This window comes from Vombatus ursinus, unplaced genomic scaffold (assembly GCF_900497805.2).
Source record: "Vombatus ursinus unplaced genomic scaffold, bare-nosed wombat genome assembly UNPS02014784.1, whole genome shotgun sequence".
Lineage (NCBI taxonomy): Eukaryota > Metazoa > Chordata > Mammalia > Diprotodontia > Vombatidae > Vombatus > Vombatus ursinus.
The window spans coordinates 15,969,881-15,989,977 of record NW_020954562.1 but is presented as its reverse complement, the minus strand read 5'-3'; the positions used below and the strand labels follow the sequence as shown (position 1 = coordinate 15,989,977).

Here is a 20,097-nt window from a genome sequence, read left to right as displayed (position 1 = left end):
CTCAGGTCCTCCTGAATCCAGGGCTGCTGCTCTATGCACTGCGCCACCTAGCTGCCCGCATTCCTACTTTAGATATAGGGAAAGTAAGGGTGAGAAAGGTTAAGTTTGCCCATGATCACACAGCTAGTAATTGCTTGACTGAAGATTTACACCCAGATTTCCTAACTCCCAAGTTCATTGAGCTGTCTTCAAATAGTATGTTGGAGACTTCCCTACCCCCAAGTCTGTTCTTTGGGAGTTGTTCATTTAGGGTTTTATTTTTGCCTAAGAGAAAACAAACTAGCTATAGAACGACTGCTGGTGCATCTGCACATATAATCAATCCCAAAGACCAATTCCATTGGAAACAAAAAAACAAATCTAGGAAAGACATCAAAGAGTATAAAGTTTCTTCAGAAGACCTAAAAGAGTCATAATTTTATCTCTGTAAATGATGCTTAAAGTTCTAGCTGAGAAAAGAATTAGGTTATTTTTGAATCATCTCTGTTTCTAGTTCAACAAGTCAAGTAAATAAGCTAACTGGTTGTTTATCCAAATATTTATGATGATTATGGATCATTATTGACCATTGACAATTAGTTTTAATTACTATTTGCATTTTCCAAGTTTGAAATTCCACAGGTCTTGAATTTCATTCCCGGAAGCTAAATTCAGTGAAAACAATGAAAACACCTCTTCATTAAAGTAATTCAACTAAAGTATAAATAAGAGGCAAATTCATGAATTTATTTTCTTCTTGCACTATAGAGAATCACTGGCACTAAAAATGATAACAGGATTAACAAGGCAGACAGTAGAGAGATATGTTGTGACCTCCTTGTCTCGTCACAAAAACACAGATTCAGCTCCATATTCAAGGAAGAATAGGAATAGAATTAAATCCTTTTAAACATTCTTCCTCTGAATGAGGAAAATTGAAGATTTGAAGTAGCTAGGTGGTACAGTGGATACAGCCCTGGAATTAGGAAGACATGGTTCAAATTTGACCTCAGACACTTCCTAGTGGGCATGTCACTTAAATCTCTGCTTGCCTCTGTTTCCTCATCTCTAAAATAGAGGTTATAATAGTACCTACTCCCAGAGTTGTTGTGGGGATCAAATGAGATAATACAAGTAAAGTGCTTTGCAAATCTTGCCATATTAATTCCCTATTAATGATGATGATGATGATGATGATAAAAAATGCCTTCATCAGGAAAAGAAAAAAATGTTTGATCACATGTGGTATTCTGTTGCAAATACATTTAAATCTGCTGTTGAATAATGGTGATATTGTTAAAAAAATTTTTATCTAGCACTGGGTATAAATGCATAATTAATACATCTAGCTCAGGGGACTCAATCCCAGATCTTCTAATTCTCAGATAACACTCTTAATTGTGTGATCGTAGACAAGTCACTTGTCCTTTTTGTTGCTCAGTTCCTCATTTGTCAAATGGAGATTATAATATTTGCACTATTGTCTCAAAAATTTATAAGGGAAAAAAACACTTGTAGACCTTAAAAGACTATATAAATATGAGTTACTGCCATTGTAGTAGTAGTAGTAGTAGTAGTACAATAACAATGACTCATATTTATATAGTCCCTTAAGGTCTATAAGTATTTTTTATAAACTTTTAAAGCAATAGGAGAATTTAACAGAAAAATAATTGAATAAAAAAAAGTTTAGCAACTTTTTGGATTTCAGTCTTCAGAATGTTTTTAAACACCAATAATTCCACTCAAGGAACACACATTTAGAAATAGAAATAACTTAGAAGTCATGTCAGGTACCCTATATATTTTATAGAAAAGGAAATAAAATCTCAGAGAGGTACATAGGATCATAGACTGAGACCAACCCTCCCCCCATCCCTCATTTAATAGATGAGGAGGCTGAAGACACAGAAAGTAAGGCCCAAAGGAATATGATTTTTTTGATCACTGAAACTTAAAAAGATGTCTTGGGATCTACGGGATAGATTTCTTTTTTATGGACCATGCCTTAAGTCAAAATCTCTCTGAGTCTCCTTGATTGGCCATCAATGGGGCCCAGCCCAAGCCTCACTTGGTCATAGTTTGAATTCTGATGGCTCAGAGTGAGTGTAAACAGCAATTGTTTTCATTTTGACCAGAAACCCTGAGGGTCTTTCCCTCCCAGATTGATTTTTTTTTTTTTAACCAGGTAAAAGAGACCATTCTTTGCCTCATTTTTTAACTAACCTTAATCACTGAATGGGCGCTACCTCAGACAAACTGAGACCTGGGAAAGAATGTAGCTTAAAAAGGCCAAGGCCTCCCCCTGCATATGGGGCCATTTCCAGGCATCCTGATCTGTATCTTGGTACTGGACCAAATGTCTCCGGAGGACACAGAGAGAGAGAGAGAGAGAGAGTGAGGCTGGTGACTTTGTGCAGCTCTGCCTCACTTAAATCCAAGTCATGAACAAATCATCATCCTTGTGATGTCATTGTTTCTCTTTGAGAATGAAGGTTGAACAACAACAACAGCAGCCTGATAGAGGAATCTGAATCCAGGTCCTCCCAACCCCAAGTCCAGCATCATATCCACCAGATCAATGACATGCCCAAGATCACATGGTAGTAAATGTCAGAGCCCAGTTTTGAGCCTCCTCCCTCTGTATCTAAATCCAGGATTTGTTCCCACTGCATTTCTCGGCCTCCAGTATAAACCAAAATAAGTTGAACTTCTTTGTGCCATAACTCCCACACGTTTCTTGTGTATATGCATATTTCATAAATTCTCCTACCTTGCCCATTATGTCATCCCCAGTGACAACTGCTATTTTCAAATCCACGTTAGCCTCCTTTGCCACCCTGTGAAGAGCCTTAGCACAAGCATGAGGATTGGTCCCACCAGCATTACTGATAACACGAATGCCTATAAAAGAAAACCAAGAATTCCTTTATTTAACTGTTATTACATGGTGGCTGATGAGTTTTCTCCCCCACATAATTTTTGCTATATTGTCCACCAGTGGCTTCATGTGTCTATGTCAGCTGATTAGCTTCCTGTGGCCTGAGATAGTTTACACGTTGTTCAGAGATCACAGTGACTGCCTCAGTGCAAGGCACATATAAGGACCTCAATAATTACTTGTTGATTGATGGTCTAAAAGATACTTCAAGGAAAAACAAGGAAAAACTAGCTCCTACAACTAGGAAATTATTAACCACAAAAAAGGAGAAAAGTAAAAAAAAAAACATAAGGAACATTTAACACTTTGTCAGCACCTTTTAGAAATTCTAATTTCCTGGGAAAATAAAAAAATTAAATTTTTTTTCCCCTCATGACTATTTTTTAAAGGCATAGAATAGTTCCTCCTAGTGGTGAAAAGTGATATTTTTTAAATAAGGACTCTTCACTGAAATGAATTCGGAAAATCACAAAATCTAAGCTGGAAGGGACTTAGAAGTCATCAGGTTCCAACTGAACCTGTACAGTAGCCCTCTCTCCAACAATGCATGGAAGAGGCAATGAAGCCTCTTCCTGAATTTCTATGGTGATGTGGAGTCCGACACTTTCCAAGGTGACCTACTCCACTTTTGGCCAGTTTGACTTCTTAGGAACCTTTTCTTTTTGTCAAGGCAAAATCTGCCTCTTATACACCTTCACAGAATCACAGAATTTCAGGATTAGTTTCAGCAACCTTAAAGCCCAACCACTGTAATCTTAAGAGAATACTCCCTACAACAATATCTGATAAGTGTGACCTCTAGCCTTTGACTGAAATCTTCCAATAAGGATGAGCTTCCACCGAATTTTTTTCTGACATAAAGCTGAAATTCATAGTTTTCATCTTCACCCATATTATGTAGAGACTTCACCCACAAACCCTGGGCATGTAGATTCCTACTTACTTTCTAGTCAGCTCACTCACTATAATTTCCTCTTAGGTCTGGGTTCCCAGATAGATCACCACCCCACACGTACACTACAATTGTCTCAGGGTGCTAGGGGTGACCTTTTTGAAGGGAAATAAATACATTTCCCTTACTCATCATTTTAGCTTTCAAGCCCACGCCAATGTTTTTCTATTTATACAAACCAACCATTTACAACTATGACACAGATATTAAACATGAACCATCCACTTAGTAATAAGTAAAAATAAATATATGTATATTAAAAGAAGTTCATGAATAATAAGATGTAGCACAATACACACATAAACCTGGATCATACTCTCCTATCAACAAACTCAAAATCTATGGAAGAGAGTAGGCACACACAAGAACCTGGGAGGGAAGCACACGCAGGAGGAAAACCCATATGCTCAGAGTAGTAAAAAACTCTGGAATTCAAGCACTTATGCCATCAGTCCATTCAGGAACATATTTGAATCCAATGGATTCTCAGCTAATGACTTGTCTGTTGGTCCTCACCATCTTCCAGGTGGGCAAATCTTTTTACATTTACGATGAGCATTTACAAATTCTTTCAACTTATAATCACCACAGGATATGGAGATGTTCAATCCGAACAGAGCTCCCAATGAACAGCTGGGACTCTCTGGAAAGGCAAAACCAGCCTAGTCAGCTCTTCTTATGCAACAAAACATCACTAATACCTGTCTTTCCTCTTTTTGCTTTGCCCTCTCAAACAAGAGGGAGCAAATTCACTTCTGAGAAGATTTACTTCTCTTAAAGCTTTAGGTGATGCTTAAGAGAAATAGCTGGAACTGTAATCTTCATTCAGCTAATCACAAACTGGCAGCCAAAGACTTCTCGGCTGACTGCTCTTGCAACTTGTTTTTTTCACCTTTCCTATTTCTTCCTCTCCCGCCATTCTTCAACTTTCAATCTCAGTCTCTTTTTCTAGCTTCTATATGTTTCAATGACATAAATCCTTCCTGGCTCTCAATCTTTCACTTCTATATTTCACAACTATGCCTCAGGGTAAAATTCTTAACCACATAAGGGAATAAAGGAATTGATAAGAGATTACAAGATCATTCAACTGCATAATATTTACAAGGTTTTGCATGAACAAAAGCAACGCTGCTAAAATAAAAAAAGAACTAGTCAATTGGAAGGTAAACTCTTTACATTAAATATTCAGTGATTCAATTCAATAAGCATTTATTAAGTTCCTACTGTGTGCTGGGCATTGGTTAGGTTTTAGGGATGAAAAGACAAAATTAAACATTACCTGCCCCCAAGGAGTTTACATTCTATGTGAAGAAACAACAGAAACATTGATAATTAAATAAAAAGTATACAAAGTAATTGTAAATTTCAATAATGAAATTTCAATGGGGGGTGGGTGGGAAAGGGAACTAGCAACTGGGGAACATCAAGAAAGTTTCCTGTAGGAGGCAACATTGAAGCTGAGATTTAAAGGAAGCTAGGGATTCCATTAAGTGGAAGTGAGGAGGGAATACATTCCAGGCATTGAGTATGGCCTGTGCGAAGTCATGCAAACATGAAAGGAAATGTTGTTTGTGGGTAGATGGAGAGACAGACCAATGACGGCCCAGTCCTTGAAGACAAACAGTATCCTCTGCATGCTGCCAATTCACACGAAGACATGGTGAGCTTTCCAGAGATGTAAAGTCTAAGGGCTTTTCCTTCTCTGATTCAGAGCATGTACTGGTATTACCTGTTTCCTGCTGACTTATTGTGTGGTGATGAAAAAAATTTTAACAGATTGCTGAGCCAGAACTGAGTGTGCATAAAAAGATATGAACAGATGAAATTTCTAGGAGCTCTAGGATCTCTCTTTCTACCTTGCCTCTAAGAATCTGCTGTTTCTTCTGTCTCTGTTGCATTTCTTCTTTCCTGTTATGTTCTTGTGAGGTTTAAAAGATCAGAAGAATCATCAGAAATCCAAAGCTAGAGTCCAGAATTGTCTACTGGTAACCAAACCAATCCATTCCAGTAAGAATACAGCCCTGAGGAGCACCTCCTTGATTTAGGCCCAACCCAGAGGCCAAGACATCATGTCCTACAAGCAATGGGGCAACTCATCATCCATTGGTTATGCCGCATTTATAATTAAATTTGGTTGGGAGAATGCTTTGTAGTTCAATATTCCCAAAGACTGAGGTGATACAGGAGAGTGTGCTCCCATTTTGAGAGATTTTTATACTTGATTCTTGCTATACTTTCTTGGTAAACATCCTTTTGTAAAAGTTAATTGATGTGAATTGATTAAATATTGGTGAAATGTTCATTACCAACTGATATCTGGGGAACACACCAATGGGGGATTGTGAGAGATAGTATTGGAGAACTTCTCCAGTTCCTCAAATTTACCCCTACAACCTTGAGTAAGTTAGTTATCCAAGTTCTGGGGACCTATCCTGCTAGTCTGAGTGGAATTAAGACAGTGAGTCCAGAGCCTAAACTATAGACGGAACTGCAAATCAGTCAATTTGACTGCAATGTACAGTAAAATGAATGAAATAAAGTGCAGTAAGCCTGGAAAGATAGATTGGAGCCAGATTGTAAGGAGTTTTAAAAACCAAACAGAAGAGTTTATATTTTATCCTAAAGGAAGCTTCCCAAATAGGGGAATGACATGGTAGAACAAATGCTTTGGGAACATCCACTTGGCGGCTATGCACCCTCTGCTATCACCAGAGGTATATAAAAAGGAAGCCAATCACCATAATTTCATTGGGGTGATTTCATATCTTGACTCTATATCTTTGAGCAGATGGGTCCCAGCTGGTGGAATGTCTTCCTCACCTCTACATACTCCTCAGAATTCTTCCTTCAAAGGACAGCTTAAATACCACCTCTTACCTAGTTCTCCCCACCCCTACGCCTTGATATCCAGATTTGTGTTCTCTTTCTCTCTGATCTCTTTATTCTCCATATACTTTAGATGTTGTATCTAATTTCCCAGACCCCTTTTCCCCATCCTTGAGGGCAAAAACCATTTTGATTTTGATTTGGTATCCTTAGAACCTAGTCCTGGTATATGCCTTGAACATAGTAAGGCACTTAATAAATGTTTCTTAAACTGAAACGGGAAACCCATATAAGCCAGTCAATCAACAAACATTTATTAAGCCTGCTGTGGGCCAAGGATTGTACTAAGAGCTGGGGATGCAAAGAAAGGCAAAAATATGCTCCCTGCCCTCAAGGAGTTCACATCGTAATGGTGAGAGAACAAGCCAACAATCACATAAAACAATTTATATATATTTAAAGTGCATGTGGGACTAGCAGTGGGAACAGAAGGTGAGATTTGATGTAAATCTTGAAGGAAGATGAGGATGCCTAGAGGCAGAGATGAGGAAGGAGAACATTGCAATTATGTAGGATGTCTAGTGAGAAGATACAGAGGCAGTGATATGTTTGAAGAAGAGAGAAGAGGCCAGTGGTACTGTGTCATAGAGCAAGTGGAAGAGAGCAAAGCACAAGAAGATTGGAAAGGTAGGAAGAGACCATGTTATAAATATCCAAATTAACTCAAAGGAACTAGGAAGGAAGACTCTATCTGCATCAGAGAAAGAACTGATAATAAATAGGAGTATGGATAGCATGATTTGTACACACACACACACACACACTCACCCACGTTTGTGTCTAATAGTCTAAGTCATCTATAGGGTGAGGGGGATGAGGGAAGAAAAAAAGGAAAAAAAGGTAAATTTACATGATAACTTTATTATGTACTTAAAAGGAATAATAAATTGTATAAATAGATCTGTGGTTTCATGTGCAATCATCTTTTTTTATTCTATGTTATGGAAATGCTTGTGTTATTTTACAAATTAAAAAGAAAATAAATAAAAATTTACTGATCAACAACAACAAAAGACAACCTAAAGATTTTGCATTTAATCCTGGAGGCAATAGGGAGCCACTATTGTTTTTTTGAGTTTTGTGTGTGTGTGTGTGTGCGTGTGTGTGTGTGTGTGTGTGTGTGTGTGTGTGTGTGAGATATGCTGCTTTAGGAAGATTAGTTTGACAGCTGGGCAGAGGATGGACTGAAGTTGGGAGACACCTGAGACAGATAAGCCAACCAGAAGGCTATTTCAATAGTCTTGGCATGAGGTGATGAGGGCCTGCACCAGAGTGGTGGCATGTGAGTGGAGATGTGATATGTATATGAGAGACGTTATGTAGATAGAAGCAAGACCACGCAATAGATTAGATATGTAGGGTGACTGTGAGTGAGTGAGGAGATGATGACTGCACAGGGGTTGTGAGCTTGAGTAATTTCGAGGATATGGTACTCTCATAAGCAATAAGGGAGTTTGGAAGAGGAGGCTTTGCGGGAGGAAAGATAATGAGCTCAGCTGTAGAAATGGTGAGTTTAGATGTCTACTGGCCATACAGTTCAAGATATCCAACAGGCAGCTGTTGATGCAAGACTAGATTTCAGGAAAGAGATTAGAGCTGATTAAACACGTCTTAGAATCATCTAAATATAGAGATGATAATTAAACCCATGGGAACTAATAAGACCACTAAGTGAGATTGTGCAGAGGACCAGGTCTGACTATCTTTCATATAAAAATCCCTTCCCAGAAACCAGCAGATTCCCCACCCCCAACACTCATATTGTCAGTTTCATGGCTTAATTAATAAATGCTTTTATTTATTCAGTCAGTCGGTCAACAAACATTTATTAAGTGCTGGCACTATGCTAAACTCTGAGAATACAAAGAGAGTCAAAAATAGACCCCGAAGAACTTGTATTCTAATGAGGAAAACAGCATGTAAATAACTAGGCTCACAGGAGACACATATAGAGAAAATGGAAGGCAATCTAAGAGGGCAAGGCACTGGCATCTGGGCTGACCAGTAAAGTCCTCCAGGAGAAGGTAGAATTTGAGCTGAGTGTTGAAGAAAGTGAGGGAAACTAGAAGGCAGAAGGGCAGGGATAGAATATTATTCCAGGCGTGTGGAAAGCAAATACAAAAGCACAGAGACAAGAGACAGAGGATCTGTCATGTTCAAGGCACTGAAAGTAGGCCAGTATAGCTAGATTTTTGCATGTATGGAGGGGAGTCAAGTGTAAGGAAGACTGGTAAGGTAAAAAGAAGTCAGGTCATTCATTCTTCTTTACCAGCTATGATTATTTTCCTCCCTATCTAGGCGCTATGTTCTATAAGTCCTTGTTGTTAGGCCTCGTGCCAACCTTTAACTGTACCCAAAGAATTATGGCCCAACACCTATTAATCACAACCAAGCAAGAAAAATAGCTAAACCAAGAGATTCTAGATTCAGAGAGGCAATGGACTTAACTGCCATACCTTATAAGCTGATAGGGTTGTAGGTCCAAGGAGAGGACCGGGCACCAGCATACAATATGCACTACTGAGTCAATACTATTCTATCAAGCCTTAGCCTTAAGTCCTGGAGAGGCATTCTGAAAGACAATGTTACCTACCCAGCTCTATTGTGATAGTGACATGGTAGAATGAGGAGAGGACATCCTTCTAACCTAAAAGAACACTGCCTTGTAAAAGAAAGGTGTTAGAGACAGACCATCACCTTAATCAGACCAGTCCAGTTTTCTCCTTCTTAGTCTATTCTCCCCCACCTCCTCTATGCTGACTCTCAAGCCTTGGAATCCCTGCCATAAGCTTCTTTTTAACCTTCTGTGGAATCTCTGGTTATCCTGTGACTTCTGACTTTGTCTAGCATGGCATCCTGTTTACTCTCTTGGATCAAGACTCAAATCATGCTCTCTTTCCCTAGGGAGGTTTCCCCTCCTCACAATGTCAGCCCTTTCCTCCCAAGAGGCAGTGGTTTCACAATTATATTGATTTGGATACAATGCTGTGAGTTGGCAGACTTTTTGTATATACAACACTATTCGTGCAAAGTCTGAATATGCTTGCTACATCTATACTACTAACAATAAGCCTTTAGAGATTAAGTGATGAAATTTACTTTCAGCTAAGGGTAAGATGGTAAAACTTTTGAAAATGTTTAATTCATATATTTATTGTTGTTTTTTGAAATATTATTGTCCCTTTCCAATGCTACTGCCAGGATACACCCATAAACCTATCCAATAGAACCCTCCCTTATGATAAAAGCTATAGAACCTTGAAATGAAAATGGAATTTCTTACAACTATACACTACTTTGCCAACAGAAAGTTTCCTAGGATGTCATAATTATAATATCTACCTTTCAACTATGAACACATCATGATGTCTGCTCTTACATGTGTGTAGGAGGAGCTAAGGGGAAGTTACCTTAACCTGTAGGTTACCCCTAGGGCCTACCATAGCAGGTGACAAGAAACATGCAAAAACCTCAAAGGAATTAAAAGCCACAATTCTTGTTCAGGCAGTCATCATCATCATCATCACTATCATCATCAATATTTACTTAGGGTCCAAAAGCTGTTAGAAACATTTTATAGTATTAAAAGGAAAAGAAACACTTTCATTAAGTATATTTACATGTATATACATATATGTCTAACTTCCAATTAATACTTGAAATGACATTAAAATGCTTAACACAATAAGGACTTTTGGATTACCTTTTTTATGAATATCTTTAATATATGGAGCCATTGCAGTCTGCACAAAATCAGGAACATAACCCAAGTCCTAAAATATGAAAGGATAGATTACTTACTTAAGAATTGTCTTATATGAAGACTTGTTATACAAATACAAACAATAGATTGACCCCTTTAAGCTAATTTGTAAGGCTGCTTTAAATATGAAATAAAAAGCACTGTCAGAAATCAACTACTTACAAACTGTGTATGTGAATCAACTTAAGTATCTGTTATTGCTAATATATTTCAGAAAATCAAGTCAACTTGGAAGAAGAAATCACCTGGAAAATAAGGATAATTGCCAAAACAAAAATTAAATATATTTCAGTTTCTTATCTCTATTAAAATACTTAAATCCAAAACTGTGACAAAAATAAAGATCCTATATCCACTCCCATCCCTAGGATTCTTGGCTAACTTTTAGCTAACAACATAAAGGTTTAAGCCAGATAAATTCAGTTAGTCAGTCGGTCAGCCAATGAACATTTATCAAGCAATTACTATGTGCCTGGCATTGTGCTAAGTGCAGAGGATATAAAGAAAAGGAAAAACACTTTCCCTCTCCAAACAGAGTTCACATTCTGATGAGGAAAAGTTTGTGTAAATTTCTATGTACATACAAGATACATACAGTATAAGGGAAAAGTTAGCTCAGAAAGGAGGCATTGCCAGAAGAGGAATCAGGAATGGGGACTGGAAAAGGTCTCTCTCCTGCAGAAGGTAAGACTTGTTCTAAGATTTGAAGGGAGTCAGGAAAGATAGGAGTCAGAGGTGAAGAAGGAAAACATTCCATGCATGGGAGACAGCCAATGCAGATGCTTGGAGTTGGAAGCTAGAGTGTCCTGAGTGAGGAACACAAGTGGGCCAGGGTATCTGAATAGTAAAGTGCATGGAGGGGAGTAAAGTGTAAGAAGCTGGAAATATAGAAAGGTGTCAGGTTGTGAGGGGCTTTAAATGCCAAACAGGATTTTGTATTTGATCCAAGTGATTACAGGGAGCTCTTAAAGTTTATCAAGGGTATGTATATGTGTGTGTGTGTGTGTTTGTGTGTGTAATGACATATACAGAAAAATTACTTTAGGAAAACCAATTAAAAGGCTACTATAGTAGTCCAAATGAGAGTTGATGAGGTACTAAGGTAATAGCTGGAGAGAAAGTGGATAGAAAGTACAGAAAAGGATGTATAAGACACGTGAAGGCAGAAATGACAAGATTTGACATTAGATTGGATATATGGGATGAATACAAGTGAGGAGTCAAGGATGACACCCATGTTGTAAGCCTGAGTGACTAGGAGGAGAATGATTTACTCAACAGTAACAGGAAGGTTGGGAAGAGAGGAAGAGTTGGAGAGACAATGAGTTCTTTTTCGGACTGTTGAATTACAGATGCCTACAGAATATTCAATTTGAGATGTCCAGAATACACCTGGTAATGGAGGACTAGCACTCAGAAGAGAGATTAGGACTGGATCTATAGCTCTGTACAGAGATGGTAGTTGAATCCATAGAAGCTGATGAAAGAGGATGAAAGATAGGATACAAAGATATTTAAAATGCTGATTTAACTTTATGTCATAGATAATTTCCTGGACAAATTGATTTTAGATCATATAATCTTTTTTTTTCTTTTTTAAAATTTATTTATTTATTTTTAGTTTTTAACATTCACCTCTATAAGATTTTGAGTTCTAAATTTTCTCTCTCTTCTTCCCCACCCCCTTCCCCAAGATGGCATGCAATATGATATAGGCTCTATATATACATTTATATTAAACATATTTTCACATTAGTCACGTAGTAGAGAAGAATTAGAAACAACAGGAGGAACCATGAGAAAGAAGAAACAAAACAAAACAACAAAAAAGAAAGCAAATAGTATGCTTTGATCTGCAGTCAGACTCTGTAGTTCTTTCTCTGGATGTGGATAGCATTTTCCATCATGAGTCTTTTGGAGTTGTCTTAGATTCTTGCATTGCTGAGAAGAGCTAAGTCTATCAAAGTTAGTCATTGTGCATTCTGGCTATTGCTGTGTACAATGTTCTCCTGATTCTTCTCACTTCACTCAGCATCAGTTCATATAAGTCTTTCCAGGTTTTTCTGAAGTCTGCCTGCTCATCATTTCTTATAACACAATACTCTTCAATTACATTTATATACACAACTTGTTCAGTCATTTCTCAAATGATAGGCATCCCCTCAATTTCCAATTCTTGGCCACCATATGCTATAAATTTTTTTGTACATGTGGGCCCTTTTCCCATTTTTATGATCTCTTTGGGATATAGATCTAGAAGTGGTGTTGCTGGGCCAAAGGGTATGCACAGTTTTACAGTCCTTTGGGCAGAGTTCCAAATTGCTCTGCAGAATGGTTGGATCAGGTTCACAACTCCACCAATAATGCATTAGTGTTCCAATTTTCCCACATTTTCTCCAACATTTATCATTTTCCTGTTTTGTCATGTTGTCCAGTCTAATAGGTGTGTGTGTGGTACCTCAGAGTTATTTTGATTTGCATTTCTCTAATCAATAGTGTAAATCATATAATCTTTAGGACTCCTATTGAAAGGATTCCTACAGTTAGTGAATTCCCCTGTAAAGTCAATAACTACCCCTTAATTAATCTGCTTCATAATATGAAGCGAATATGGATGTCTGATTATTGGCCTGTCTTAAAGCAAGGATCGTATTTCCCATTTCCGCCTTAAATGTTCTCGTATTTGTCAGCCTTTGCAGTACTTTGGATGGTTATGAACTGAATTAGAGTAATAATTAACTTACTGATGATTTGGCCTTTGCAGTAGTTAGCAGACACATAGTTATCTCTGAGAGATAGTCAAAAACCAAAAAATCCAGCTTTCCCTTATACAGCAGCTGAGGTACTAAAAGAAGAAGAAGAAGTTTAATTTATAAAAACATTTATGATTAACATAAATTAACATAATTTAACACAATATAACTTAAACATTTATACATCAACAAAAATTCACAGGGTCACACAGCTAAGAAGCAGCTAAGGCTGGATTGAACTCATGTCTTCCTGTCTCCAGGTCTAGCCCTCTCGTTTACTGATCCACCAAGCTACCTTTTAAGATTTAAATTATTTTTAAAAATTATTTACTAGGCATTTGCAAAGAGCAGAGAGCTGTGTTATATGCTAATGAGGAAACAAAATCTTTGCCCTCACAGAACTTCCATTTTATTAGGTTTTGTCACATACACAAATAACTGCCAAATGATACATGAAAAGGGCTGAGAGGTGGTGCAAAAGTTCTGTACGAGGTCTGTGGACAGAACGGTTATCTCCATTATCAACTGGAGAAGGATAAAAAAAAGACTTTACATAGGAACCTTATGGCATGTACAGGATTTCAACAGGCACAAAGTTAATATAGATTTCATCCAAATTGCAAATATGTATCACTGAGATTTTAATTGTATTTATATGATATGACTACAAACGTTGGCTACTTGAGGATGAATAGTTTCAAATATTTATACTTCCCAAGTCAACCACACAGTACAATGAGACTTTGTTATTGTACTCTTTGATATTTTGTATTTGGAGCACTGTAGTTTTCCAGCATTAAGCCAATAAAATTTAATCAAGATGCTGGAATGACAAGCAAATGGTAGTTCTGGGAGTGAACAGAAGGCTAAATGGGGAGGGATATTTACTATTATTGCGATTGCAGTTGGGGCGATCAGTTGAGGCTTCCTGCCCCCCATCTTTCCTCCTCCCCTCTCCCACCACCATTTGCCCTGGCTACAGCACCACTGTGGGGCATAAATGCAGCAGAACAGAGCTACCTGGCGGCTACAGGGATACGTTGACAGTACTGGAAGGACTCGTGCTGTGAGATGACCAAGCAATCTCCTTATTGACCATTAAGCAGGGAGAGAAGCCCACTTAGTAGATTTTAAAGGGAGAGATAGCTTCCACTCTTTATCCCTTCTTCCTTTTTAAAAAAAATAATATTTTATTTTATCTTTAATTGCATATAAAAATTTTTAACATTTGTTGTTTTTTTAGTTTTTAGTTCCAAATTCTATCCCTCCCTTCCTCCCCTTCTTCCTTCCTGAAACATTAGTCATTTTGTACAAGAAGCCTCAAACAAAAAGAAAGGAAGGAAGGAAGGAAGGAATGAAAGAAGAGAAAAATAGTATGCTTCAGTCTGTATTCAGACAAAATCAGTTCTTTCTCTGAAGGCAGATAGCATTTTTCATCATGAATCCTTTGGGATTGTCTTGGATGATTGTATTGCTGAGAATAGCTAAGTCATTCACAGTTCTTCATCATACAATATTGTTGTTACTGTGTACAACATTCTCCTGGTTCTGCTTACTTCACTTTGTATCAGTTCATGTAAGTCTTTCTAGGTTTTTCTGAAATCATCCTGCTTGTTATTGCTTATAGCATAATAATATTTCATTACAATCATTTACCACAACTTGTTCAGCCATTCCCAATTGATGGGCATTCCCTCAATTTCCAATTCTTAGCCACCACAAAAAAGAGCTGTTATAAATATTTTGTACAAACAGGTTCCACACACATTTAAAAAAAATCTTTGGAATACTGACCTAGTAGTAGTATTGCTAGATCAAAGGGTATGCACAGTTTTATAGCATTTTGGGCATCGTTCCAAATTGCTCTCCAGAATGGTTGGATTAGTGTACAACTCTACCAGCAGTGCATTAATGTCCCAGTTTTCCCACAACCCTCCAACATTTATCATTTTCCTTTTATGTCACTTTAGCCAATCTGGTAGCTATGAGGTAGCACCTCAAAGTTGTTTTAATTTGCATTTCTTTCATCAATAGTGATCTAGAGCATTTTTTGATCCCTTCTTCCTCTCTCTACAGAGTGTATAGGGCCTCTGAGGCTCTGTCTTGGACTTCCCCTGAGAGGCAGAGCGTTTCCTCTTTCCTCTAACCCTGAAATCTATGGCAACTTCTTGTAAATGGCAGCTAGAGTATGTGCCATCTAGAAAAGCCTGACCCTGAGCATGGGACTTGGGCCCCTGGGTAACTCTTCTACTTTGGGTTTCTTTCCTTAAGCACAGATGACGAAATATCGAGCACGAGAGAAATGTTTCAGGGAGTTCTAGGGTTTGTTAATTGGTGCCAGCTGTACTGCAGGTTACAATACAGTTACAAGAACGCTTCTTATAGGAAAAGATGACTTCTGACAGGAAGACGAGCTCAAGCCTTGGCTTGGCTTGCCAGAAGACACAGGCCTTGAGGGAGACATGTAGGTAGTCAAGAGCAAAGGTCAGGTGCCTACTCAAGAGTCCCACTAAGCATTCCATTTTAATTATCAACCCTCTGGGAAAATGTAATGTGAGCTATGGGTTACCTATCATGTTTTTACTCTTTGTCAATTTACACTTTTGAGTCTTCTATACTCTAAGCTTTTGTTTGGAGGAAATAAGTAGCTATCTTAAACCTGATCTAATAATGCATAATGAGAACCCTTCTGGGAAGGCTTCAAATCCCTTTTGGGGAGACTCTAGACATGAACCAAACATCATCATTATCATCATCATTCAAATAGCTCTTTAAGGTTTTCTAAGCTCTTTACTAATATTTCATTTAATCCTTGCAAGAACCCAGCAAAGTGCTGTTACTATCTCCATGTTACAGATGAGGAAACTAAGGCAGACAGAGATTATGTGACTTGCCCAGGGTTACATAGCTAAGAACTGTCTGAGGCTGGATTTGACCTCAGGTCTTCCTGACTCCAGGTCCATTACTCTCATCCACTAAGCCACCTAGCTGCCTTTTAAAATTTAAATTATTTTTACTAGGATTCAGGGGGCAGGGCATAAAGATCTAGAGACAATGAGAAAAAGAGCCTGGCCCCTTTGTTTAAAGGCCAGGGTCCCACAGATCTGAACCCAACGTCAGAGCTGGTGCCTTTTAGTGGGAGAAGGCACCTCAATCCCATCCCCACCCCAGACATAACAAGTCTGTATAATATTTATGAATTTCCCTGTTCGCAGGATCATAAAAATAGATTCTCTGAGGAGGCAATGCCTCTAAAAATTCAAATTTTATGGTACCAATATATCATACATTACTAACTCACGGGCTATGTATTTTCCTTACTGTTTCATTCAATTCAATTCAATAGATTTATTAAGCATCTACTACTGCGCCAGGCACTTAGTTTACAAAGACAAAACCCAAAATAATCCCTGCCCTCAAGGAGTTACATATGCCATTGTTAAGGATAAAACATACACACAAGTAAATAAGTGCACAATATACACCAAGGAAGACAAAGTGGTTTCATGACAGAGATTAAGCTACCAAGTGGAGGACCAGCCCTGTGGAGGAGATGGCACCTGAGCAGGGCTTGGAGGGTAGAAGTGAGGAGTATACAGGTTCCATGTATGTTCCAATACAAAAGCATGTGGGTGGGAGAACAAAGTCACATATGGTGAAGATGGCAGTAAAACAGTTCAATTGGAAAGTGGATTGCTACTATAGCTACAGATATACTGCTTCCCATACACTTAATTGTTGAATATAATAACTTGATGGAGTAAGAGGGTAGGGAGAACAAACATCCCTCACAAAGTTTCCAATTTGGCTTCTTTTTCTCAATCTGAAGTAACTGGTTTTCTTCTACTCAAAATTTATAAAAAAAAATGCATTCAACAGCAACTCCCAAAATACAAAGTCTGAAACAGGCTTTTTTTTTTTAAAAGATTACACCCCACCCCCTGCAAAATTGTCATGAGATTAGTTTCAAAATAGGTCCCCTTAATTTCTCCTTCATCTCATCATTAATGCAATACTGAATTTGTTTTTTATATATTTTGATAGTAAACTGGCTAAATTTTTTGGAGGGGCAATTGGGTCACAGGGTCACAAATCTAGTAAGTGTCAAGTGTCCGGTCTGAGGCCAGATTTGAACTCAGGTCCTCCTGACTCCAGGGCTGGTGTTCTATTCACTGCACCACCTAGCAGCACCTAGATTTCTTAAGCTATAACATTTTAATTAGCTTTAAATATATTTTAAAATGATAGAAAAATCCAGTACCTATTATAAATGTTTTGCTTATATTTATTCCAAAGGTTAAAAAAACTAGATATCCATTACATATCAAAGTTTTCTGTAAAAATAGATGATCAAATACAGAGTTCATTGTATTCTATTAATACTGAAACAATTTTCACATGATTTTCTTTTTTCCAGCATGAATTTCAATTTAGTACAACGGCAACTGGGGACTCTACCAACAAAAACACATGAACATAACTTGGTTTATCTATCAAATAACATCACGAACAACCAAAATATATGGAGAAAAATCCTGTTTTAAATTTAAACATAGGATTTTATGGGTAGATAAATATGTGGTCCTTTCTCCAGGAGATTTAGGAATGTTAGGACAGCTGGCACTCAGCTATGATTTCACATTAGTAAACTTTGTCCACCAGCCTCTAATAAAAGCAATCCCACAAGCTGCACTGAGAACAAAAACTTTTCATCTGAGATATAAAGAGAGGACAATTTTAATTTGGGATTTCATGCTGATATGGTTAATCAAATGTGCCAACTAAGTGGAACCTTAGCTCTTAGACCCACAAACTCAGGAAGGGTACAAGGAGTGGATCTGTCAAAGATCATGGGAATAGTGAGGAAATGCATGCAAACAGGAGAGAGGAGACAAGTGAACATCAGAAAAATCAGAACAAAGCCAACTTTGTTGCTGATGAATCATTTAAATGTTCACCATGTGCTGATCCCTACCAGAGGCAATTCAAAAACAAAGAGGTTTAAACTGTACTGCTAGTTAAGGAGGATATTCTTGTATTTTTAAGTGTATCAAATTATAAAAGATTTTTATCTTTTCTTCTACAGAATGTTTCAATTGTCCTGAAGCTGAATGAATAGCACCAAAACTAAACTTAAGGGAAATGCGTTTGGACCAAGTGATGTCTTGGTCAACCATGAAAAGATTTCAAACAGAAAACAAAGATCCTCTATTCTTGTAAAGGACTAGTCTTCATTCTTCATTTGTGCCTATGAAAGGTGAGGTACCCAGCAACCAGACATGAGATCCAGCCATGGGGGCCAGAAAATTGTGCCAGAGGTTTGATGTCCACACTGTGGTCCCTGAAAGGACAGGTCTTCTTCCTACTCCAGGTTCTGGAAGAGTATGCCAAAAATACTATAAGCTTTGGAAAAAATTCAAGTACGGAACTAGTTACAGACTGACTTTGAAAACCAGAGGCACTAGAATTATAGCACTAGAATTTTGACCACTTGGTGATGAATTTTTTGGACACTCCAAGAGATACAAACAGGACATGTCAACAGTCTTGTGCAGCCCTTTTTCTGCTTCCAAGATGGCAGAAAAGGGCAACAAGAATGACATATTTCTTAGATTTTCTACAAATAACAAATTAATTGTTGGCATTCTTAATGTGTGATCTTCAACCAATAACCAAGAGATTAACAGGCCACTGTATAAATTTAACCACATCCAAAATGGTACCCTCATTAAAAATGAAACCTAAAAATGAAAATATTTTAAAAATATTAAAAATATTTTTTTTAAAAAATGAAGTTTAATAAGAATTTTCCTCATTTTTGTTGTTTGAATTGGTTTAATCATGTGACCAAAGGCAAGAAAAATCATCATTTCAAAAAGACACTACTTGGTCACTGTCTTTGACACTTACTATCTGTAAGATCTTAGGCAAGTCATTTAATTTTCTCTGGACCTCAATTATCTCATCCATGAAATGAGGAGGTTGGATTACATATGGCCTCTTGAGATTTCTTATAGCTCTTACAGTGATTGTATCTTTGTATTCATGAGTATAAGCACCAGATTACTGGTAAGATAATTTGCAGTTTATATACTAAAATATGTTACAGAGGATAAATAATCCTCTAAGTAGAGCTCACATATATGCTATTCTATATAATTATATACATATATATATATACACACAGACACAAATTAATGTAAAGTCAGCAGATCCAAGAAAACAATATATACAAAAACTATAGTAAGGTAAATAGAAAAAACAATCATTTATACAAACTGATGTAGATTAAAGTCGGCAGATACAAGAAAACAATATATACAAAAATTATAGTAAGGTAAATAGAAAAAAATAACCATTTATACAAATTGATGTAGAGTAAAGTCAGCAGATACAAGAAAACAACATACACAAAAATTATAGTAAGGTAAATAGAAAAAAATAACCATTAAAAATCCATAGTGAATGCTATATTTTTTAAACTTCATTATTCTTGGGGTTTTTTTGGGTCTGTTTTCTTTTGCAACATGGCTAATATGGAAAAGTTTTGCATGACTGTATATGTGTAATCTATAGCTAACTGTTTGCCTTCACAAGATGGGGGTGAAGAGGGGAAGAAGAGAACTTGGAACTCAAAATTTTAAAAATTGAATGTTAAAAATTTTTGTTTACACATAATTGAGAAAAAAATTAAAAATTAAAAAGTGAGTGCTGCAAAATTATGTAAAAGCATGAAAAAGAAAAATGGAAAGACACTCTCATCCCCCCCACACCCTTTGCAGAGGTGGGAGGCCCACAAGTGTGTAATACTGCACATATT

At 37.3% G+C, this 20,097-nt stretch overlaps 1 protein-coding gene across 1 annotated transcript in view; it reads right to left on the bottom strand.

Moving 5' to 3' along the window:
- Positions 1-20,097, bottom strand: part of LOC114046495 — a 140,995-nt gene that overhangs the window by 114,221 nt on the left and 6,677 nt on the right. Inside the window, exons 2-4 of the mRNA XM_027866820.1 lie at positions 13,269-13,369; positions 10,465-10,534; positions 2,753-2,883 (exon numbers count right to left, since the gene is read on the bottom strand). Of these exons, the coding sequence (XP_027722621.1) occupies positions 2,753-2,883; positions 10,465-10,534; positions 13,269-13,369 (302 nt within the window). The remainder of the gene's footprint in view (positions 1-2,752; positions 2,884-10,464; positions 10,535-13,268; positions 13,370-20,097) is intronic.